The sequence below is a fragment of the Lingula anatina genome, chromosome 7 (genome assembly GCF_051362555.1).
Source record: "Lingula anatina isolate TDL-2025a chromosome 7, LinAna3.0, whole genome shotgun sequence".
Taxonomy (NCBI): Eukaryota; Metazoa; Brachiopoda; class Lingulata; order Lingulida; family Lingulidae; genus Lingula; species Lingula anatina.
This window is the reverse complement of record NC_141773.1, coordinates 18,425,259-18,450,319: the sequence shown is the minus strand read 5'-3', so window position 1 is coordinate 18,450,319 and position 25,061 is coordinate 18,425,259. Positions and strand designations below refer to the sequence as shown.

The 25,061-nt window shown below is 36.1% G+C and overlaps 1 protein-coding gene across 4 annotated transcripts; it reads left to right on the top strand.

Moving 5' to 3' along the window:
• Positions 1-159: 159 nt before the first annotated feature.
• Positions 160-24,708, top strand: LOC106177176 (uncharacterized). 4 transcript variants are annotated; one of them, XM_087017508.1, is made up of 35 exons: positions 160-346; positions 868-951; positions 3,336-3,437; positions 3,702-3,813; positions 4,148-4,290; positions 4,892-4,950; positions 5,257-5,337; positions 6,494-6,652; positions 7,429-7,629; positions 7,868-7,948; positions 8,272-8,346; positions 8,967-9,092; positions 9,832-9,897; positions 10,873-10,982; positions 11,292-11,421; positions 11,642-11,739; positions 11,988-12,119; positions 12,392-12,509; positions 13,094-13,270; positions 13,877-14,119; positions 14,267-14,410; positions 14,758-14,952; positions 15,157-15,300; positions 15,549-15,653; positions 15,849-15,966; positions 16,308-16,548; positions 16,888-17,041; positions 17,482-17,643; positions 18,170-18,314; positions 18,704-18,889; positions 19,273-19,351; positions 19,640-19,702; positions 20,406-20,497; positions 20,989-21,067; positions 21,657-24,708. In XM_087017508.1, exons 3-35 carry the CDS (start codon positions 3,371-3,373, stop codon positions 21,985-21,987), a joined length of 4,416 nt encoding a protein of 1,471 aa, XP_086873634.1. In that variant the 5' UTR covers positions 160-346; positions 868-951; positions 3,336-3,370; the 3' UTR covers positions 21,988-24,708. The 4 variants fall into 4 exon arrangements, with proteins under 4 accessions (XP_086873634.1, XP_086873637.1, XP_086873636.1 ...); XM_087017511.1 differs by lacking the exon at positions 5,257-5,337; XM_087017510.1 differs by lacking the exon at positions 9,832-9,897.
• The last annotated feature ends 353 nt before the right edge of the window (positions 24,709-25,061 follow it).

The following is a 25,061-nucleotide window of genomic DNA, read 5'->3' as shown; positions in this document are numbered from 1 at the left end:
GAAAGGCTTGTTCTCAATTTGCTGAATCGAAGCAGTAAGTAGCAAAAGGGGGGAAAGGGTGGTTAATTGTTTTATCAAAATACATATTTGGCATCATGCCCATATCTACACCAATCATTCATACAGCTGCATAAACAAGCTGTATTAAAATAACTTGATTGTTTCTCTTGGAGAGCCCATTCCCATCATGCAACAGCGCGTCACGGAGATTCAAAATGGCTACCGATTGATTGTTGCACGATTGTTTACGTTTTTTTCGTTGCGTATTTTGACGTTTCTGACGTTATTTTTACGTCATATGTTTGTGTGACAACGGGAATCTATTCCTTGCTCAAGTCTTGACTGGGTAAGTCACATTTTTTATTTCACCTCACCAATCTGTTGCAAAATGCATGCTTAAAACTTCGTTCGTCCAGCTTACGTTAGACTGGCGTACTTGGAGTTATTTGGTATTTTTTAATAGCTGAACCAATCGGAACATTGACTGTTTTCCTGAATTTTAGAAGTTGTGATGTAATTTCCGCCCAAAGCGTTAACTTATTAAGACAACGGGAAGCCATATTGTCACGTAACAACAGCTGAAAGTATCATAAATTGGGACATACCTTCCAATTTTCACAACTATTTTGATATATATTTTTTTAATTTCACTTAATGTAATTTGTCATCCCGTCTCTGTTATTTACCAAAACATTTTCCTTAGACTAAGTTTGAAAGTGCATTTTAAACAGCAAAGGCAATTTGCATTAGTTATTGTTTGTCAGTATTGCAAGTTGCAGATATGCAAAGGTAATAAACCTACTGTGTCAGCAGTAGTTGATTTTTTCCCCATCTCTTTAATCTGATGAATCAACTCCTTCATTTCAGAGTATAGTGAACAACACTGGTCAGGCACTAAATATCACTATTAGTTAATTAAAGTTGAAGACCATCTGTGTCTATTACATTAAGGTAAGCATGTCAACATTTAGTGTCAAAAGCCTGCATGATGTAAAAATGAAGATTGATGGTGGTAGTGTTTAAAGTGAACTTCCTGAATATGTCTGAAAAGTTGAACAATGTGATGTACTAAGTTAACTTTCCTATGTGTTTCCAATCTCTAAATCTGATATATAAGTATGCTATCCAGTCACTAAGATATACATCTACTGACTAGATTTTAGATTTAAAATGTTTTTTGTTTACTAAAGGGTTAAAACTTAATGATGTAAGCCTTTATAATCAATATGTATTAAATGTTGTATGTTGCTCAGAATTTACCATCTTGTTGCCAGCTTGTTTTTGAACTACCTGTTTCTACTGTCTAGAACTTTTTTTATCAGCCTGAATAAACTGTCATGTAAGCCTAAGCATTATCAGGCACACATACCACTTTGAGACAGTCATCTAAGCCATACACCACATTTTTGAAAAAAAAAACATATATATTTTGTTAAATTATTTTTACCAATATAATGCTTTTGATCAACATGATCTTAACTCATATTGGACTCAAAATTTGTTTTATCAACAAAATTTTTAAAAGCATCAATATAGTAAATTGTATATGAAATATTGTAAAAAAGTTTGTTTTATTACAGCTATGGTACCTCAAAAAATATATCTTTTTACTATAACTCATTTTGTCGAATGTTATTATTATTAGTACTGGTACTTGCAGATGTTTATTCAGACTGACTTTGCTTGCTCTGTGGCTTTTAGTTCTCTGCTCTTTCATCTCTGCCTCACTTTTTCTTTCTTCAGTTTTTTCCATTTTATCCAGTTTCTACTGGAGGACTAACCCTATTTGACTGAACCTTCCAAAACCCGTCTTGCGTCTTCTGTGCCGAGACGAGTTTAAAAACTCTCTATTAAACTACTCAATAACTCTCACCAAATTTAATTTGCACTGGAGTTAAACCTCCACGGTATAAATTAACTTGCATAAAAGACTGCAACTGCAGCTTTATATAAAGAAGTATGCCCCTCCCTCCAATAGGCAGAGCTAGCACTCTAGTTCTTCTTGGAGAGGAGCACCTGCCACCTGTTGGTCGTAAAACAGGTAGGAATGCAGAACCACCAGCGCCACCACCAGGAGGTGGCCAAAACCCAAGGCTATCCTCAGCTCAAAACTCCCAGCCACCTGCAGATCAAAGCTTGAGGTCATCTGCACTTGCCCCTGGCCCTTTACAGCGCCCAAAACCAGGCACCCTACAGCCTCTCTCTCTGGGCAGAGAACAGCAAGGCAGGAACGGGCTGGGTCCACAACCTGGTGCCCTAGCAACACTGCCACAAGCCTCTAGAGGACAGCAGAATCGTAGTTTATTGGATGGGGAGGAAATCCAAGTTGGACGACTTCGTCCTAGGAAGAAGAACAAAGATAAAGCCTCTGTCCCGAAGCCACAGAGACGGGTCATTCCTGCTGCTAGGAGTGGACAGATGACACCAGATGACATGCAGCCAACTCGGAGACCTGAGAGCATATTTGAAGACAGAATCATTGAAGAAGATGATCCCATGTACTACCTTGGAGAACTCCGATCTTATCTGGAGTATGTTACCCCAAGTTGGCAAGATGAGTTTGACCCGGTTCTTCATCCTGATAACCCGCTGGGTGCTGATATACCCCTGGGGACTGGCATCAGAGTTCCTCCTCGCTTCCCCAGGGCTGGGACCATGCCCCCTCGAGCCTGGTGGAAAGACCTTGACCTTGCAGGTTTCGTTGAGAAGCTGCTGTATGTACGCCCCGTGCTGCCTGTCATGTATCGTAAAGCATTCTCGGATGAGACCATTAGCGGGTCCTACGAGTTGAGAGTGCTGGATCCAGAGTTCCACCATCCCATACATCTGTTCCATGGGATGACCTCGGATAAGCTGCCACATCCGCGTAAAATTCGCCATCCTCGGCCACTCCCTGAGGGCCAAGTGGTGAGACCGCCACGTTGGAGGTTAACACACATAGCAAGAGCGTCGGGTCTTGCAGGTTAGCAGGCAAAGGGTGGGAGACAGGGTCATGCTATCATATCCTTGCCTTAAATTGTTCTCCTTAAGGGAGCTGGAGAAACAAACAACTCATAACAACAACTTCTTGTCCTTTTCTCTAACAGAGCTCTGCTATTTCAACTATTTGCTTTACTTGTTAAATCCTTTTTAGTTGTAGAGCTTTCATATTTTTCTTGAGTTAGAATTGAAATTCTTGCTGTACCTAGCTTGTTAACATTCTTCCGATTGCTTTCCTGTCTAGATGTAGCTTCTCTTTTAACTCAGTTGCTTTTTGTGTTGCAAGCATGCACTTCAGTAATCCACCTCAAATAGTTTGATATGAGATTTTGATTGTTCATTTCTCTGTACACCAGGTGCTTTAGATGAGGAAAAATGCTGCCAAGGCTACATGATGATTAATGATCAGATGATATTAGAGGAAGACTATGATGAGAGCTATGAACCCACAGAAGAAGGTGATTTTTAAAGAAAATGTGATATGTCAGTTTTGTATTTGTACAAGTATTTATGTGAAATATGTGGTATATTATTTATCTAACATGTATAAGCAAATTATTACAGTAAAAAGGTATTAAAAGTAGATACTGCTTGTTGTAATTTATACATGTTTAAGTTTGTTCATTTAAATAATTTATCGTTATTTTTTTAGTAAGAAGTGCAAAATTTTACCTATATGAAGATCTATGTGTCGCTCATTTGTTGTAAAATGTAAATTTCAGAAATCCGTGAATATGCTCAAATCATCGGGATTGATGTGGACAGAGAGCCTCATTTGATGTATGTTGCCCGTGAAGGCATCAACGCTCCACTACCAGCTGACTGGAAACCATGGTGAATATATGATTTTACAACAACACATGTATGAACACCCACACATATACGACACACATATTCATGTATCACCCCCGGCTTAATCTATTTCTGGTAAAAAATCCACAGCAGCACTTTTCTGTTAGTGGATAATGACATAAGTTTGAGTAAGGACACTCACCAGCTCTTTGCAGTAGCATAATTTTGTTATTTCACCAACTATGATACTAGTGACAATCTGCTGAAAGCCTGTAAATCATTTAAAATCATTTTAAAAAAATCATTAAAAATCATTAAAAATTGTGCATAATTATACTTATTATCATTTTCTTATCATTCTTTTTCTCTCTTTCAGTCAAGACGTCAATGGAGACATCTACTACTTCAACTTCTCCACAGGGGAGAGCATCTGGGACCACCCCTGCGACAACTACTACAGAAAGATGGTGGAGGATGAGAGGCGCAGGCAGGTCATGCAGGGACCCAGGGCTGGAAATGGTCAGTGCTGGTGCATTCAGATAACACAGTCACTTCTTATCTTATACCGTGAGACACACTTACACCCATGTTGGGTTAACTCTTGTTCTTGTTGTCCAGTTTTGATGGCCTCTTGATTAAGTTGATAAGCTCTGCACATTCGGTCAATGAATCCCTCTCCTCCCCTATGGAAGTTTTAGTCTTTGGTGAACCTAGCCTGATAGGGTTATAAGTAGTAATAGATTGGGGTCGCTCCTAGGAGTGTCCACTTAACTTGAATGTTAACATGTCTTTCCCTTCATCAAAGACTTTTACACATTGTCCTTGCTGATATCAGTTATTTTAGACTCACATTTTACTGGATTATTTTTAATGAACATCTCATTTTTACCAAGAAACTCTGCCTTTTTTTCACACTGACTTATGTTTTGTTTTAATGTTAAGACAGGAACGAATAAATTATTACAAAAATCTTGTCTTAAGATGTTCATATCTGAACTAACTTAGACCATAAAATGACCTAGGTTTTTGACATCGCCATTTGACAAGAAATCCTTGTTCTCTATAGTCTTTTGGGATAAAGCAGTAACAAAGTATTTTAAAAGGTATCTTCTTTTTGCAGCTGCTGGCAAAAAGAAGAAGGACACAGCCAAGAAAAAGAAGAAAGGCAAAAAGGATGAGGTAAGGTGAAGCTTTTATGGATGTTAGAATTTTATCAAAATTATTTGCTAATTAGCACTTGTTAGAAATTGAATCCTGATAGTGAATTTTTGCTGTGTATGGTAAGTACTTCTAACTGAAAGTGTATCTAATGACAATGATTATGGAATACATGACTGTTATGAAAAGATTTATCTATTAACATATGCATCCATTAACATGTTATATAATGGAAACAGTGGCCATTATTTTTGGTGAAAATGTATGAAAACTCATCGTGTAGTGCTTACATGTCCCATACAGTGCTGTTTGATAACACATTTATAGGACCTGCAACCTGTGTCCACAATGAGGTCCCCCCAGGCAACCCTCACTTCTCCCAGAATGCCCTTGGGTCCTATAAGTCAGGTGATCACTGTGTGGCTTCCCAGAATGCATTGCACGTGCTGTGATTAGTTGATTGATGTTTAGATATTTAGTCCAATGCAATCAATGTTCACTTACCCTGTTCTATTAGAAAATGTGCGTAGGCTGAAAAATGGAAATTGCTATTTATAAATGTTTGTATTTTGGCTGTAAATGCACACTGCTTATCGTTGCTTTTATTCATTGCACCATCTTGATGTTTCCGTACATGTGTTATGTTTCTGTGCACTGTTGTGTGTTAATTGTGAAGCAACATAGTTGTAAAAAAATTAACCCTGGCCAAAAAGATGTATTTTTTCTTTGGTAAATCTGAAAGCTTTGGAACAGCTTTTTAATTTTTGTTGTAATAAAACTCAATTTTTTAAAAACGAATGGCTGTTTCTACTGTAGCTTAGTGTTGAAGACGATTTCGGCTTAGTTGAAATTAGATTGTATATAAGTTGATAGTTGCACAAAACTTAGACTGTGTTATGTTATTGCCACATTGCTTCCATAAAATACAATTAACTAAAATTGAATGCTGTGATGCCTCTTTAAAGCCATGTCATCGTGCTCACATTTCTGAAATTTTATTCTTTTTGATAACTTCTAGTACAGCTTCTTTGCTACATATAAATATATTTGTGAGGAATCGTAAGAGCACTAATTTTGTATTTTCATTTCATTTATTTAGCAGTTCAATAAAAGTAGCTGGGAAAGTTTTTATGTAACACTAACCTTTAGCAGATGGATATATTTGAATGTGCTTGACTGCCTTGACTGTTAACTGTCTTGGTGTGAACTTACAGTTAAAAATAAATATTAGCATCTTCTCCATCATTTTTATTTGTCAGAAGTTCATTCAACATAACCCCATGATTTCAGTTACATTTGTAAACTGTAGGATGACATCTTTTCCATGTGTACCATTATCTTTCAGCAAAAGCTGTTTATTCCATATCATGTTTATATGTTAGGGGTCTAAAATTTAGTTTCATCTCCTTTTATATTGTATTTTATAATATAAAGTAAGTAAAGGTCATACAGAGCAAGTACCCATATGTGTGTTGTCCCAGTTAGCATCCTGACATGGGTTTGTGAAAAGGACATTGAACACAAAGGCCTATATTTACTGAATATATAACTAATTATGTTTCAGCCACAAGGACTTGGTCTACTGAAGGGAGGTGAGACCCCCTTAGGGAGCCCCATGAACACCCTGGGGAGCCCCATGAACACTCTAGGGGGCAGCACCATGGGCAGTTCTCTGGGCAAACACGGATCTCTCGGACCACTCAGGCCAGTGGGAAGCATGGAGGTAAGAGGCTGACCTATGCTCAGGAGATGGACTTTTTTGCCCAAACTTACCACTGCTTGCATGTTACAAAATGCTTAATCTTTTTGGCCCATTTTACTGTCTATTGTGCTATCAGTTTTCAGTTTCTTTTCTCTTTTCTACATGCACAGTAACCTACACTTTAAGATATACCCACCCCTCTATTTCTCTTTATTTAATGTGCACTAATCACTTACTTTTGCTTTATGTCTTCTATGCTAACCAACCCAATTCTCACACTGTCACCTGCATGTTTGTTTGCATGTTAACTTCCAGGGTGTACCTTCTTCAAAACCTCCTCTGCCTCCTCTGAATACCCAAAACCAACCTGATGCTTTCAGCAAACCTGCTCTCCCTTCTATTCAGGTGATTCTCTCTTTTCCTTTCTCAGACTAGGGTAAAAAACATATATATATATGGTATATGTAATGTGATATAGATAATTATGGCATTAAGTCACAGCTTCACTGATGTATTTGCCTGTGATTAGTATTTGTATAACCTGAATGACCTCTTTTCATGAATGATTTTTAAAAGTGAGTGATCAAGTTTCATTTTAATTTCTACATTATTTGTTTTAATCAATTTTCCTGTTTTCATCAATTTTTTTCTAGCCTTCTTTTTTTTCATGTTTTATTGTAAAGTCTTTTTAACAAATTCAGATATTACACTCAAATATTATTATTATTATTATTATTATTATTATTATTATTATTATTATATACTATTTTTGTTATTATTATTATTATTTACTTCAGCCCATGAACACAATGGGCAGCACCCTGGGGTCCATGGGGTCAACAGGTGTCAGGCTGGGGAGTAGCTCTGATGGACTGGCTCTGGGAGAAGGTGGTGGAGGCAAGAAGTTCCTCAAGTCCAACCGCACCAAGGACGCCCCTTCCTCCATGATGTCCAAGCATGAGGAGAAGCTGGACTTGGGGGGAATGTCAGACAGTGATGTGAGTTGCTGGGTGGTTGTTGGCATTTGTATATGTTTGGCAAATGGCTGGACGTATTCTTGTTTGCTTAAAGAAAATCTAAAATATTTTTTTCCTTTAATAATCATTGGTTTAGTTTTGATTTGACAAGTATCCAAGTATTTTGCTGAATTAATTCTTTTAGTAGTATATTTCCCTAGATAAGACTTATTGCCTTAAGTTTGTGAAACAAAGTGACATTTTTGAATGTCCATTTCAGTCTGACAATGACAGGAACAACCTGAAGAACATCCGTTTTGATTTGGCAGAGATGGAGAAGGCTACAGAGTTTGGCTATGAGGTGTTTATTGTACTGCGTAGTAATAATAGAAATATACTGCCTTCTCCCCTCCCAATTTCCCAGTCTCCCCCCCCCCACCCCCACCCAACCTCAAAACCTGGACAATCTAAAATGTTTTATTACATATTCTTTGTAATGCAATCTTTATGTACACTCAGATAATCATTGTGTAGATGCTTTTATTATGTTATTATGTTTGCCTGTTAATACAGATCAGAAAGCAATTCTGGATATGTACTAGTACTAGATTGTGGTTAGTGAACTTGTTCAGACATGTTAAGAAGACACCTATGTTGATATGATGTGTATTTATTTCCCTGCAGACATCTGAGGCCAGTGATAAACCTGCCAAGCCTGCACAATCTGAGAGTGACAGTGAGGATTATGGAAAAGATATTGTAAGTAATAAAAAAGATATTAGAGTTTAAGTTATTAGAAAAGTCAAGAACATGAAATTTGAGTGGTCTGCAACATGAAGGCTGTTTTAATAATAGCAATCTTCTTTTCTGTTTGGACGTAATCAGGTAACAGCATTGCACTTTGAAATATCAAATATTTGTCAAATTCACATGGAAACAATAATGTTACTTGTAATTTCATGAGAATTTTTCTTACACAAAGTTTACAAAGTTATTGCATTTTAGCAATAGACATGAAGTCCATTGTACAGTATATATGTTGCAAACTTGCTCTGATCTGAAGTTATTTGATTATTTATGATACACTGTTTATGTGTTACAATTTTACTACAGACAATACCATACAGGTGGAAGCAAGTTGTGGTGTGGTCTCCATGTAGCTGTGGTATCGTCTCCATGTAATCTAATTTAACTGATCACTTTCAGACTACAATACACCAATAGATGTGCAATTCACTTCTTTCATTATCGGCACAGAGAAAAGCTATTTCAAATTAATAATGTTTTAATGAGATTTCAGAAATATGGAGTTGGTCAAGATTTGAAAAAATTAATTGTTTTATTTAAAAGATATACAGTAAGATTTCTTGAAATTTCAGGATTTTGGAATTGATAGGAATTTAGATGAAAAGATAGCATTAAATCTCAGCGATGATGATGAAGAGTCAACGCAGGAAGCCCTCCGTATGTCAGGGAGGAAGAAGGAGCCAACCCCTCAGAAAAGGGTACAGGTTTAATAAGAACTTATTCCAGTAGAAATAGATTTCTCCACTTGGTGCTTTAGTGCTTTGTGTGCTTATAATTACTACTGATTTTTTGTCCATGTGTGCTTGTGTTATTAATTTTTTGCAATAGAAGACTGAAGGCAATGATCACCCTTTGTGACAATTTCCTTTTTAGTTTGCTTCATGTAATTTTTGTATGTATATCTGTTTTATGGTGCTGGTTATGTGCATTTTCTTACTCTATGCTTTATGTTTCATATAAATTCTTCTTTCTTATGACATCTGGTCTTTGGAGGTACCGAGAAAAGTGAGATGTTGCTTCCTGCTACTTTTTCATTGGATGTACACTATATCTTTCTCTTTCTTCGTTTCAAATACTTTAATTTCTTTCTTTAGCTTGATTGTCATTCTGTATGATCACTTGCTTATGTGATATTGTCTTTCTTTCTTTCTTTCTTTCAACATTACATCTAAAATAATTCCTTTCCAGTGTCTTGTAATTATTGGAGTTGAGTGCAATTATTACTAGTTGAAGATGTTCTCATCTTCATCCTTAGCACTGAGAGAATAGTCAAGGGTTTGTTCAGTGATATATGACATTCAAGCTTATAGTTCCACATTTTATGCTTAAAATGGCCATATGCACACTAACTGAGTATATTTTTAACCCCATTTATATAACTGTAGTCCTGATAATGTCCAACACCTTGCTTTATGTCTTGTCTCTCTTATGTCATAGATTCCATCAGGAATTGTCCCCCAGACACAGCCCCCAAAGAAAACATTTGATGATGACTTGCACTTGGTATGTGATGTAGAGTACTTGCCAGTTTTGTTTTTGTCCAACTAGAAAAGAAAAAGATGATTAAACTTGGATCCTTTATGGTTTTTATTTTTATCTGTGTTATCTCTCATCTGGATGTTTTTCCTTTTACACCTTATTTTACCATTTTTGTATAGGACTTTTATTACTGTTTGTTTCAAAGTTAAATGATTGAAAAATTCCCTTCATTTGCTGTGATTTAGTCCCTGTTTCTAAGAGAGAAATTCTTTCCTACTCTTTCTTTTGCTTTCCTTGCAATCTTGATTTAATGCTCTTAATGTGTTCCTTTATTGATTTGCTGCTTTTGTAAGTTGCAAATTTTAGCATTCTTTTTTCTTTCTCTTTTTTTTCCTTCCTCTGTGTCTGTGTATCTCTGTGTAGAGTGACATAGATTCTGACTCTGAGTCCGACTCCTCTCTGAAAGCAGCACTCAATATGCAAAGTAGAAATGTCAGGGAGCATGAGAGACAGCTGCAATTGGTATGTCACATGTTTGGCATAACATGCAGAAATTTTCATTTATTTATTTTAAACATTTGTCAAATATGTTTTTGCTAAATTTGGCATAGTAGAGCTTAACCAAATGGTTAAAAAAAAAACAAATGGTGAATACATTCTTATTTGACTGTGGAAAATGTAAAATTTGTTAGTGTTTATAGCTAAATTTTACATTTAAATACTTGAAAATATTGATTTAAGTTGGGTTAAACTTACCCAGCTATTCAGCTTAAATGTTAATTCATTTGGAGAGAACTCAGCATGTCATGTAAAGATTGGGACAAATAAGGTCATTTTTAGTAAACTTTTAAGTGGGTTAACACACTATATTTCATCAAATCAGGACAAAGCTCAATCATTTAAAATCCTATTTTATATCTGTTACTAAGCTTTTGTTATGATTTCATAACATAAAAGTAAGGTCATGTATTTACTCATTCGTTATCTGTATTATATTAGGATTTTGAACCAGCCACCAAGGTTACCCTACCTTCCCCCTCTGCCAGTGGCACCTCCATGGAGGATGAGAGGAAAAGAAAGGCTGAAATGGCAGCTCTGGCAGCAGAGAAGTAAGTGTGTGTACGTGCATGTGTGTGTGTGCTTGTGTGTCCGCACATGCATGTATGTCTGTACATATAACTCTTCTCTCTTGCATTTTCAATTTTCTTTTGCCATAAAGATTGGTGCTTGTTAGCAACAAGTAGTGAATATAAGATTGTTATTACTTTTTTACTCATAGTTCTACACATTATCTAACACCGCATTTGTATGAAGTGCAGAATATGTTTGGCATCATTATCTCTATAGAATCTAATAAATAATTTTAAAAAAGTGTTTTATCAGTGCATACACTTAACAGTAGCAAATTGCAATTACAGAAGGGCTGAGAGTGACAGACAGCTCAAGGCTGAGGAGGAAAAGTTGAAAGCAGCCAATGAGAAGGCCCTGGACGAGCTGCGTAAAAAGTTACAAGAGGAGGAAGAAAACGCCAAGCTTGAAATGTTGGAGGTAGGTGCTGACCCAGTTATACTGCTTAAACTTGAAGATTTGATGGAAGTTGTTTTCTTGAGATTAGTGCTGGTGTTTGGGGTCAAGGACTGAATACTTAGATAAAATTATTTGTACAACAGGTGCTAACTTTTCACCTATCATCTTAAAAACGTGTCAGGAAGTCTTTTGACATCTTTTTTTCTTAATCCCCTACTGTTGACTTTTGATATGATTGTAGGAGAAAGAAGAGAGGCTGTCTCAGCTGAGGAAAGATATCCAGAGGGAGACAGAGGCAGCTGAGAGAGATCTGAGACAAACTAAAGAGAACAAGCTCAGGTTTGTTGAATTTTGTGTTGACATCTTTTGGAATACTTTGTGAAATTGTATGTTATATATTTTACATATCAGGTGAGGTGAGGTGTGCATCATGCATTTAAGATCAAAGAATTTAACCTAGACTTTATCGTGCTATATTATAATGTTATCTATTTTTGTTATTATTTTTTAATTTTCTTTTCTTCTTTTTCTTATTCAATTATAAATGATCTGCCTAATTACCACTTGTATCACATTTCATTTCTCAGAATCCTCAGAGATGAGATCAATGAAGAGACAGAGGATGAAGAGACCAAACTAATGCAAGGCAAGCTGGACTCCCTGGCTAAAATAAGAAGAGAAATGAAGGTAGACACTGAGGAGGAGACCAAGAAAATGAGGTACTTTGTTCTTCCTCTAGATGTTTGTAATACTGTTAAGATGTGTTTTGATTATGGTGAAAGGTGATAAAGTTAACCAACAGATGACAAGTATAATACGTTCTTTGTAGATTTCATCAAATTCCCAATATGAATTATAATTTTTAAAAAATGAATATGCTTTCCAAATGTTTTTAGTCATATTATTTCTGGGACTACTACAACCCTGGTAAACTTGATATCCAAATTCAATTACTGGCAAAAGCAATCTCCATTTTGTTCTGTCTCTGAAGGGAAGAGCATGCCAAAGAGCTAGAAAAGATCAAAGCGGAGCTTGCTGAGGTCCGGAACAGAGAGAGAGGAAACATTCAGGAAGAGAGGAAAAAAGCCAGAGAGGAGATAAAGAAAGAGGTGAATTCTTTTGGGTGACATAGATTTATTAGCAGAAGCTTGCATTAATGTAGTGGTTATGTGATTGGGGCATTTTAATATCAGTGTGTTGTAGCTGTGACAGCTTTAGTAGAGGATAAAGTGTGCCTGGCATTCTGTTCAAGAGACTGACAGCTAAAAACCTACAGGTACATTAGAGCAGGATTCTGTAGTAGTAAACAGTTAGATTGGGCAGGCTGTAAAGGCAAGCAATGGATATTGGAACATTATAAAATTTATAAATTTACAAACCATATTAAATTTTCTTGGAAATTTACATATATCCTACCTGAAACTGTTGAGAAAATCATGCTCGCTAAAGGTGTTCTTGATTTCTCTCCATCTCCATGATAAGAGGGACTCAAATATCAGAAACCTTTGAGGTTTTTAGATTGCCTTTTTATGGATTTATAGATTGTCATTTTAACATCAGTTTTAAGGAAAAAAAACTCCAAGAAAAATTATATACATATTTTGTCCAATGTTCATTCTAAGGCAGTTACTTAATGAAATGCTTCAGCTTCTTACAACATTGCGTGAACAGTAGCTAACTGCTTTTGCTTCAGATTGAAGAATATCTCTCAGAGGAGAAAGAAAAGCTTGAGGAAGAGAAGCAGGAGAGGGTGGACGAGATCAACGAGCAGTATGAGAAAGAAATCGAGGAGATGACAAAACAGCTGCAGAAGGAGCACAATGCTAATGTCCAGGAAAGCAGGAAAAAAATCATCATGAAACATGAGCAGGTGCTTACAACTCACATACAGTTAATATGTGAATTTAATGAAGATTTATATTTGTGTATTGATATGTTGTGGGGACATGTCATTTTAGGCATACAGAATTTGTACTTGGCATGGTGATGTTTTAAGATACATTATTACAGGAATATCCCAATTGTAATTCTAATGGTTATTACTTGTGTAAAAAATTGACAGTTGTAGAAATAGAAATTATACTGGATATTGTTAAACTCAAAGAGTTCATGGGAAGGACTATCATCAGTGTTTGATTTTTAAAGAGCTGAGCATAGTGATGTGTGAAATGGGGCTTAGAAAAGGTAGCGACTAAATAATTAGTGCTCTAAACAGGCCTAGAAAAATGTACAGCTGATAATGAGAGTGAAGTTTGCAGTGTTTTTGCTTTGATTTAAATTGCATATGACAACTCTTAGCAGACATCACACATGATTTTTTCCTCAAATTAATCACTGTGAAACAAACATAGAGGAGAGGTGAGTATAGGTTCTAAAAAGAGAAAATCAAGTAAAGTTTTGATGGGTAATACTTCATAGTTATTATTTTTTTTTTCAAATGTTTTTCTTTTAATGATATAAATTTCATCAAATCCAGGACATGAAAGATCTAGAGACAGAGCTGAAGACTTTGCAACAGAACGAACTGGATAGAAAAGAACAGGAGGTCAAGGCGGCCAGAGAGAGACAGAAGGCCGTTGATGATCTAGAAAGAGGCCTGGACGATGTCCTGAAAGAGAAGAAAGATGAGATCAAGGCAGAGCAGAACAAGGTCCTGGCTGATATGAAAGCCGACTTTGAGAAAACTGTGAAGAAAATGCAAGAAGAATACAAGCAGAAGGTGATTAATTATTTGTTTGTTTGTTTATTTCTGTGAAGTAATTTTTCCTCTATAAAAATTTTCAATAAATTCCCAGACAAAGGTTCTGTGATTTTGGTAAAAAAATAAAACAGTAAAATTAAAAAAACAAGGTTATTTTCATTTCAGGAAAAGAAAGAGAAAGAAAAAGTGGACCAGCAGCTTGAGACGTTGAAGAAAGAACTGAAGCAGAAACAACAAGAGGAACTGGAGGAAGTTAGAGAAGAATTTGATGATATAAAGAAAACTCTAAGAGCAGATCTGCAGCAAGAGGTGAGCAACATGACATATTGAGAGGTAGGGTGGGGACAGGGGTGGGAAGAGGTAGGTGGGTTGGGGTGTAAAATTCCCTTTACAAAGTTAGGTTATACAGAGGGAGAAAACAGGTACTGAAATCAAACATGCACTACAACTTCATTATTAAATGTCAAACATTAGCGTGAATTTTTCCAAATTGAGGTTTTGATGATGATAAACCCATTTCATGAACACCGATTTTATTCTGTCATGAAATATGAGACTATTGTAGCATAGATTGCAGTTTTGGAATAATAACATTGTGGCAATTAAGGAAGTTGGAATCAGTAGAATAACTTGTCATATTTTTATTCTCCTTGAAGCTTGACGATGTTCAAAAGGAAAAGAAAAAGAAGACTGATCTCAGAGCAGAGAATGAGAAAGAGTTGAACAAGATCAAGGCTGATTTTGAGAAACAGTCCAGGAAGCAGAAGGAAGACAACGAGAAACAGCTGAAGAAGATGAAAGCTGAATTGGAACAACAAAACAAGGAATGGCTGGAGGAACAAAAAGAAAAGGTAGGTAACAACCAGGAGAAGTATCAGAAACATTTTTTCTCAGTCTGTATTTGCTGTCATTATGAAGTGGTTGGTGAAAATTTTTTTCTAAAGTTCCACTGTTTAAGATGTGCTTTATAAGACAAGGATCCACAATATTGACCACAGTTTATCATAATCATATAATCCAGCTGTCTTAAAAATTGTTATATTTTATTTTTACAGGCTCAAGAGGAACAGGAATTGGCCAAGAAAGAATTTGAGAATGAGTTGGCCACCTTGAAAGAACAACTGGCCAAGGATCTTGAGCAGATGAAGAAAGAGTATGAAGGAACCAAACAGCAGCTGAAGGAAGAGCTAAAACAAAAGGTAATAGGTCGCTCTTATTTAGGATAGATTGAGATGATGAAGCAGAGAAAGACCAAAAATTTGCAGTGTGTGTGCAGAATGGAAAACTTATCAAGAATTCTGTATTTAAAAATATCATTGTTAAAATTTGGAAGATCTGATATTGTATATGTTGTTTCCCCATGTGTGTGTATTGCATGCTAGTGCAATGAGGCAGATCATTCCATCAAAAGTGGCGTATATTAATGTGAACCTTTTGTTATATACAGGAGGACAAGATCAGAAAGAAGGCTGCAGAAATTCAAAAGCAAAAAGAAGAAAAATTACAAGCAGAAATGGCTGCAGAGCCATCAGAGACTGAACTGTCAGTTGAGGTGAGATTTCTTCTAGACTAGTAGGCTAATTATACTTTTTGTGTGTGTGTCTGTGTGTGCATGCCTGTTTGCTAGTGAGAGAGAGACTCAGTGTCTTAAATACAAATTTACTTAAATCTATGTAACTTAATGTCCATTTATTTATGCTGACTAACTTTTATTACATCAGATGTGAATGTTAAACTTTTTTATCAGGAAAAGAAAGAGACGACCAGAAAGAAACCAAAAGCAGCCAAGAAAGTTAAAATTGTTGAAAATGGAGACTTAGGATCTGACAGTGATAGAGATGAGACCACCCCTAAGAAGAAGTCAGGTGCGTATCTCCTAGTCCCTACCAGTAGTACTGCATACTCAAAACTTATTGTTACATTCATTTAGTAGTAAATGCTTTAGTACCACATTTTTAAAGCAATGCTTTAAAGATCTTTATGTGTACAAGTTAGGGATTATAAGTTTGCATGTGTAGGCTAATGCATTGCTTTTGGTCATTCATTGTTGTTGAAAGTAAAAAAAAAAAACTTTAAGCTTCATTTTGTTTTCCACATAGTAATTATACAGGACTTTTGCTCAAATATTTTAGAAACTCTGTCCAACATTTTGAATATGTTCTTAACTCATAAATGACTTCTATGAGAATTTTTAAATTGATTTCAGTGCGTCGAAGAAAACATGAGTCTGAGGAAGAAGAAGACATTAGCCTGTCTTCAGAATCGGAGGTAGAGAAGGAGGTTGAGGTCACTCCTAAGAGATCAACCAAGAGAACCTCTGGGAAAACTTGGTCACCTGGAAAGTCACGCCCCAGAACTGCCTGGAAGGAAGAAATATCCATACCTACTGCAGATGAATTCTTTGACTTCGTTCACTCTGATAAAATGAAGAGATTGTTGCGGTCCAAGTGAGTTAAACGTAGACTATTGTATATATCTATAGGGCATTTTTTGATTTGTGATGGTGTTGTTTAAATTTCTGTTTTAGTCATGTGCTAGATTTTTATGTTGATACTTAGACAAAGACAATGCTTTTGGTTTTACATTGGAGAGTTTTTGGTTGTGACATCTTTTCATCTCATCTAATAATAACGAGTACTTTAAGTTTGTTTACTCTAAGGTTGTCCTTATGGCATTAGATATAGCAGTGAGCAGATATAGACTGAGTTTTATCTAAAGTGTCAATTTGTATTATTATTATTATTATTATTATTATTATTATTTAAAAATTATTTATTTTTTTGCAGAGAATTCAAAAACCGCATGTCACTGGAGAGAAACAGCATAAGTGTGGCTGAGGAATTCTTCCGCAAGCAGCGCCAGGACATACGGCGTCGCCAGGCTGAATTCAAAGCTGCCACCAGAGAGTATGAGAGAGACATGGAAAGATTCTATAAAGAGGTGGCTCACTGTTTTGTTGTACAATACCTGCAAGTTACATTTTGTGTGTGTGTGAGAGAGAGAGAGAGAGAGAGAGAGAGAGAAGAGAGAGAGAGAGAGAGAGAGAGAGAGAGAGAGAGAGAGAGAGAGAGGCTTTAAAAAATAATAACTTGTCTGTACTTTTCTCATTTTTACAAAACGTTAACAATACTAGAAAAAAAAACTTTTGGACTCCTTTGCCTAAATGCATATCTTGATTCTAGCCTGTGCTTAAGACCAGCTGATTTTTTTACCCTCTCTGATAAATTGTTGAATCATAGATTTCATAAGTCCTCCACCTACAGATCTGAACTTAGCTCAGAGCATAGGGTGGTTTTCATTCCACTCCTTGTGAGATTATATTGAGTTAATTCCATATAGATTTTCATTCTCTTATTTAAACACTGTGTTTGTAATCCCAGGGTCTGTCCCCGGCTGGTAAGGCAGCGCTGACCTTCACCAAGGCCAGACTGGACAAAGAGGCCCAGGACCTGGACGCACTGACCAGTAATGTGTCCACGGGGTCCAGGCTGGTCAAGGAGAAGGAGAAGAAGATCAAGGAGTGGGAGGCTTCACTGCTGGAGGTGAGTCGGGGTGTATTAAAATTTTTATTATTATGATCCAAATAATTTTTATTTCTTTTAGTCCTAGAGGAAAGAGATGTAGGCATGTTTGGATGGATCATTTAACACTTGTTACCCACTTTATAGTAGGAGATCTGACACTAGCATGGGATTGAGATCAAGATTTATAGCTGTAGGTTAAATTGTAAAACTTAAATAGAAAAAACTATAGAGGGAGAAAAAAGTTTACTGCCGTAGGTAGCTTAGGGCATTCCTTTAATGTCTTTATTTATATTTAAATTATTGTTTTTCTTTTTATCAAGAGCTTATAAAATATGTAGGTTTTACCTCCAATATTTCTGTGACTAAAAGAAAAACAATAATTTAAATTGATACATACAGAGCTAATGAAACTCTTCTCTCTTTATTTATAGTTTTTTCTCCTTTTTGGTGAGGGGCAGGGGGGTTAGTACATGTAAATGTCATTGTTATAGCCTTTTTCTGTTTCCTCATTTTACATTTATTTACTTTTTATTTTTCTTTTTAGTCTGAGTCTGACTCTGATACATTCCAAATATTTGACCATCCAAAACGTCCACCGACTGACCATGCTGACTTATTATTGACTGACTCAGATGAGGAGAGCAGTGGTATTAGTAGCAGTGACCTCAACTTGGATGATCTGGCAGCGGGTCAGTTGTCCATTTATAATTTGGATGTAGCTTGGACATTATAAATATTTGATATTTGACAAGAAAAAACAAGGAGATAAAAGGCAGTTAACGTCTTAATTCATACAAAACTAAACATTCATGACTACAGTTTTGATGTATGAATGTATGTAAATGTTTTGATGAAGAAGTATAAGTCATTAAATAAATACTAATTAGATAAAAAAAAAAAAGAAAAGAAGAAGAATCACAAGAACTGTATTAGGCAGAGAAAACTATTGCAAGCTTTGTGTTCTTCGAATCACTGTAAGACAAAAAAGGGGGAATTCTCTATTTTCATTTGCCCACTGAAAGAAAGAAAGAAAGGAAATGAAATACATTATAACTTTGTATCTTTTTTTTTTCTCCAGGTGTTCCCTCCAAGCCTTCTTACAGACCTACCTCCTGGAGACGCAAGCCAACCACTGGCAGCGACGGTGCTGACTCAATCTTTGGTGCTGAGTTAAGAAGACTGAACCAGAAGATGGAAGATGTCATCAACTTCATGAAGTCTAATGGCTACAATAACTCTGGTGGAGCAACAGAGGGCTCTTATGGTAAGAGTTAAGAGATGCAAATAAACCGGGGAAGGGTTGAACTCATTTTTGAAGTTTGAGTGGAGAAGATGTTTGGTTTATCAATCATCATTTAATAGTATTGAGCGTTGGGTATTATTGCATTGAATCATTTTAACATAGTTTAAGAAACAAGTTTCGCCACATTATTTGTGCATTTTAAACTCAGATGAAATGAATTTGTAAAAAAATTAATGTGAACAGTTATTTTTAACTTAATGACAAATGAGAATTTTTGCATATTTTGCAGAGAGATGAAAATAAAGTGGAGGCATTTATTCTGTATCAGTAAATTGCTATTTAGTGTCTTTTACTTCATAATCATTTTATTCAAAATTATTAATTTTTATTTCTCTTTTTTTCAGGGCCTAGCACCTCAGAGCGCCTACCACATACACGTGGGCCTTACCCTCAGGTCTCTACCAACCCAGACAACCCATACAAGTAAGTCTTATCTTGGCTGTAAAAATAAATGAAATATTAGATTTTGTTCTTCCTCTGCTATTGTTTCACACTGCAAAATTATTTCATTTGTTATTTTGCTGTTTGCATTTAGTACTACTTGAACTGCTGTCTTTTGAATTTTATTCTCTCTCTCTCTCTCAGAATCATTATTTTTGAAATATAAGTTTCTTTTATTCTACCTCTTCTGCTATTTTCTTTTCTTTTTCCATTTTCACATATCTCTTCAGTTATTTTTTATTTTCTTTTAATTTATTTTCTTTACCTTAGCGTGTATCACACTTGCCCCGCCTATACTAGCTGGCCTCACTTCAACTCTTGCTTAGCCTGCTTGTGAGTATGCTTCCCATCATCTTGTCCCTCTGCATTTCTCTACATTATATCAAGCCTTGAGGCATGTTCACATCAGAATTAACTTACACCAGTTTAAAGCTAGTTGACATCACTAGATGATCAGGCTGTTTAAGGGTTCATTCCCATTGAAACTATCATTCTACATAGAATGAGCCAACTCAGTGGGGACTCTCCCTGAATGCAAACAGATTATTAGATCAACACACCTCCTGGTGCTGAGAAGAATACAGAAAAAGCTGGTGGTTATACCAGTCCATTGGATACAAGAGGAGGCGTGTAAATCTGTTGATCTTGGGAGTTATATGCATATCCCAGGGCACACGGGTTCCTAGGAAATCTGGTCATTTGCTGACATCATTTGGTCAATTTGTATTCAAGTTGGTCCTGATGTGAATGTGGAACTTAAGACCTGATATCTATTATCTATGTTTTGCTGTGCTGTATTGGAGGTTTCTTGGCTTGTCCTCATCATGCTTATACATGAGGTGCTGTCACAGTAATGTGTAAAGGTGCTTGTGTTATATGTTTCTTTTAAAATACTTTTAAACATTTCTTTGTGAAACTTTGTGCTTATATTTGAAATAATCAGTGAGGTGAGATGGAAAGATGCATTTTCTATGTTGTTGTTGTCATTTTGTATGTATATGATCACTTGACATAATGTTCACCCTCACAATTGTAGTAGAGCCAACAGAGCAGCTGTCAGTGGTGAGATTCCTCCAAGAGAAACAGCTGATGAGTTTCTACAGAAGAAATGGCGGAAGTATTTTGGAGGTGAGTGCATTACCCCTATCAATTCAATAGGAATGAAATGTTCAACTGCACAAACATTTATGAACAGCTTCATTTTCTGTTTATTTTATTTATTTATTTTTTTTCACAATTTTCACAACTGCTCTGTGAAGTTAAAAGACCACCCAGGGGCTGATATCACAAAGGAGACTAAGACTGAAAGCTGATCTTTTTTTTTTTTATTTTTTTGTCTACTTCAATTCAGGATAAACCAATAGTTATCTATTAAAATTAGCATGTTTTTATTTGTTACTTACAGTTGAGTACTTTTTTAGGTCATCTTCATTTGCTGAAATATGCTGAAGTTTTAAATCTAGATGAATTAGACGTTTTGCATCAGTCCATTTGTGATAGACTTATTATGAATTGATTAATGGCATGTTTGATTATACACATTATCAGCTATTGATAATATTATTTTAAAAAGCACAATGATTAAGATGATAATTAATTTTTTTATAATTTGATTGCAGATTCACGCCCGCCTCTTCCACTTCCATCTCAAAACAACCACCGTGCCACCACTTTCAGCCTCGATTATACACCGGCTAGGTGAGTCAGTTCTTTTATGCTGGCCGTTCTCTTCAGTCTTCACTCACCTTAAGGACCACATGATTTAAATTGTAAATGTTCCTACTGACCAGGCTTGCAGTGAATCAAATTTTGCACTTGTAAATATATGGGCACTTGAGGGTCATGACCACTTGTTTATCATGTTAGTCATGGCTAATTTATACCTATTCAGATACGTCTTAATTCAATTATTTGGCAACTAACCTAGAAGTGATGCCTTGTTTTAACTTGTGAAGTTATGCACAAAGGGACAGTCACAATAAACTGTATTTGATTTAAGGGATGATTTAAGATTGGGCATTTCAGAAATTAGTGTCAGACTGGCATAATTTCTTGTTCTAATCCAAAATCTGTTATGCATTACATATCTAATTTTAAGACCAGGCTTATTTAATTCAGATTAGAGTCTGAGATATGGATTTGAAATTGATTAAAACTTTCAGTGAACTTGTACTGTAACATTTATATACACCACTACTGTTTTTTTTATTTCTGTAAAATAAATCTATTTATTTCATTTCATGTATTTCTTCATTCATTATTTATTCATTTATACATTTATTTACAGTGAGTTGATCCGCCAACAAATGGGGTCAAAACTCCTCAACAATAACAGCTCCGTGTTTCCTCCCCACAGACCAGTACAGGAGCAACTGGCGGAGAGCAAGGCATGGCTCAGGGAATACGAACTGAAACATCCACTGCGTGCCGCCAGCGTCGCCACCTCCACCCACGCTCCCTTGACCAGTGGCGCCCCCATGGCTCCACTGTCCACTACAACACCCGGTCTCAGTAGTCCACACGCTACTTCGGCCTCACTGGCCGCTGCTGCTGCAGCTGCTGGGCGGTTCAAATTTGAACTGGACGATGCTAATTCACTAATGGTTAGACACTATTAGGTAGTAAGTTATTGTCGCTAAGATACACTTGTACACTCAATACTACAAATTTAAGTCATTTTACTTATTATTATTATTATTATTATTATTATAATTATTATTTTATTTGTGAATTTAATGTTAACTTTAGTACAGTTTTATATTTGGCTTTCACTTAGTAGACAATATTCTCCTAATGTTATACAAGGCACTGGTTAAGCTTAAATATGACAAATCATACAGGCAAGGCAGCTACAATTTAATGATTTATTTATTATTTTCATTTATTTAATTACATATTTATTTTGCATGAATTGAAATTGAAAAATAGTTCTTTATGAATAGGCATACAGTTAGGATTGATATTATTAAGGTTAATAGAAAAAAGTTCAAGAACAGCATTTAAGACTACCATGTGAGGGCACTGAAATAAATATACTGCATAATATTGTAAATCTACAGCCACTAATGCAGTTGATTGCACATGTTCAAATTACATGGTAAAGTGTTAAAGTCATGAAGATTGTCACACAGCTCTCTTTTTACAAGTCCTGGTGTAGGGAATTGATAAATGAAAATATGTATAAGAATATCAGTGTTATCACATGTTTACCATAGGGGATAAGACAGTGGGTCAATTTGAAAAGATATTTAAGGTGTTGTTATATTTAGGGATGCAGGCTATGGAGTATGAGAGAGAGATGGTATAACGGCCATGATATCTCTCGAAGCCTGCTGTATATCTGCGGTCACCGACTGTAGAGGTTCAGAAAACTCCCGTACGCCCTCGTTCTGCAACTTGGCATAAAAAGAAGGACGGGGGTTTGTTTAAAGTCCTCGAGTGACGCGGGTGTTCTCTGTAAATGCTTGTTTTCAAGAATGAGTGGGTAAGAAAAAAGCTGAAATGGTAGCTTATTTAAAGCAGTATGCGCCTACTTTCCTTTATGCAAAAAGCGCGGAAAACTCCCGTACGCCCTCGTTCAAGCACTTTGCATACAAAGTAGGACGGGGGTTGTTTAAAGTCCTCGAGTGACGCGGGTGTTCTCTGTAAATGCTCGTTTTCAAGAATGAGTGGGTAAGAAAAAAGCTGAAATGGTAGCTTATTTAAAGCAGTATGCGCCTACTTTCCTTTATGCAAAAAGCGCGGAAAACTCCCGTACGCCCTCGTTCGAGCACTTTGCATACAAAGAAAGACGGGGTTGTTTAAAGTCCTGAAGTGACGCGGGTGTTCTCTGTAAATAATGTTTTGAAGGAAGAGTGGGTAAGAAAAAAGCTGAAATGGTAGCTTATTTAAAGCAGTATGCTCCTACTTCATGTTAACGCACAGAAAACCCCCGTACGCCCTCGTTCGAGCAATTTGCATACAAAGTAGGACGGGGTTTGTTTAAAGTCCTCGAGTGACGCGGGTGTTCTCTGTAAATGTCAGTTTTTAAGGAAGAGTGGGTAAGAAAAAAGCTGAAATTTAAAGCAGCATGCGCCTACTTTCCTTCATGCAAAAAGTATGGAAAACTCCCGTACGCCGTCGTTCTGCCACTTGGCATACAAAGTAGGACGGGGGTTGTTTAAAGTCCTCGAGTGACGCTGGTGTTCTCTGTAAATGCTTGTTTCCAAGAAAAAGTGGGTAAGAAAAAAGCTGAAATGGTAGCTTATTTAAAGCAGTATGCGCCTACTTCATGTTAACGCACAGAAAACCCCCGTACGCCCTCGTTTAAAGTCCCCGAGTGACGCGGGTGTTCTCTGTAAATATCCATGTAAAGATAAACGTCGGCGAGAGTTGTGAAACGAGGATTATCGACACGAAAGATTATTAGACAAAGGAATACCCTATATCACCAAGACAAAAAGAGTTAAGAAATCCTTTTGACGTGAACTTGCCCAATGAATCTATTTAAAGTACAAATGACCTTTCTCGACCTAGTGTGCGTAGGGAGGAGATGATCGTGAAAAGAATCAACATCTCTTCTCCCTATAGAGTTACTTATTTTTGATTTATTATGAGGCATCATAAATAGCGTTACAATAGAATATGTACGACAGCTACATTTGCGTTCGTTATTATGACTATATTTTCACTTTAGTGGCAAGTACTTGTAATAGAAACGTCTTTACTCGATGTATTCTGAATATGCCTGTAAAATGTAACATTGGATTTATGATCGGTAACACTGCATGAAGGGGCGTACGCCTTTGTTTAAGCAGCGATGGGTGGTTTGATAGTTAAAAGCGTGTGTACGCAGTTAAAGAACTGTATGATTAATTGCCTCTGCCCTTTTACGCTACGACCGTCTTCTCGTATCTGTAATGATATTTTTTGGACAAAAGTATTAATGGGCTTTTAGTCATCGGTTTCTAAATGTGTTGCCTTTGTAAACTTTTTGTGGATCCATAGATATCACCATATATATATATATATATATATTTGTTTTTGTTTAAGAACCAGTGCCTTTACTAAGTTATTTAAGTATCAAATATCGAAAGCTATACATATTTACTTAATAAGAAATATTTTTCAGAAATGTAGCCTATTTCAGTGTATTCTTATCCCTCCATTATGTTGTTTTTAGCATAACGAGATTTAAATTTCTGTGTTATGCCGAGGAATATCTGATATTTGCTCAAATACAGAAATTGTAAATAGTTTATAAATCCCATGTAAATAGAGTTGTATTTAAGAAAGTGGCTGTAAGTATTGTGTACAGTATATATATACATAAAACGAGCAATAAACGTACCTAAATTTTACATTAGCGTTTTTTTTCTCGGTCGTTTGGTATTGTAGTACAAGTTGCCACGTATTTCAGCTTGTGTCATGCGTTTACAAATACTGCAAGCTATATTTATTTTTCCTTAAATTAATGATTACTTGCTGGTAGACTAACAGTATGTCGTTTACGAATGAACGCTGCACTGGGATTCTAAATCCACGAGGAATAAAATCTCTCGGTGTAAATTCATCTTTCTCTATACTAATAATCAGACACGACCAAATCGGTTCGAGTGTTCGGTAAACATTTGCCTCTTAAAACATATAATTTGTAAATCGTAAGAGGCTCTTGGCTGCGTTTGTAGCACGGAAACATAAATTATCGTAAAAC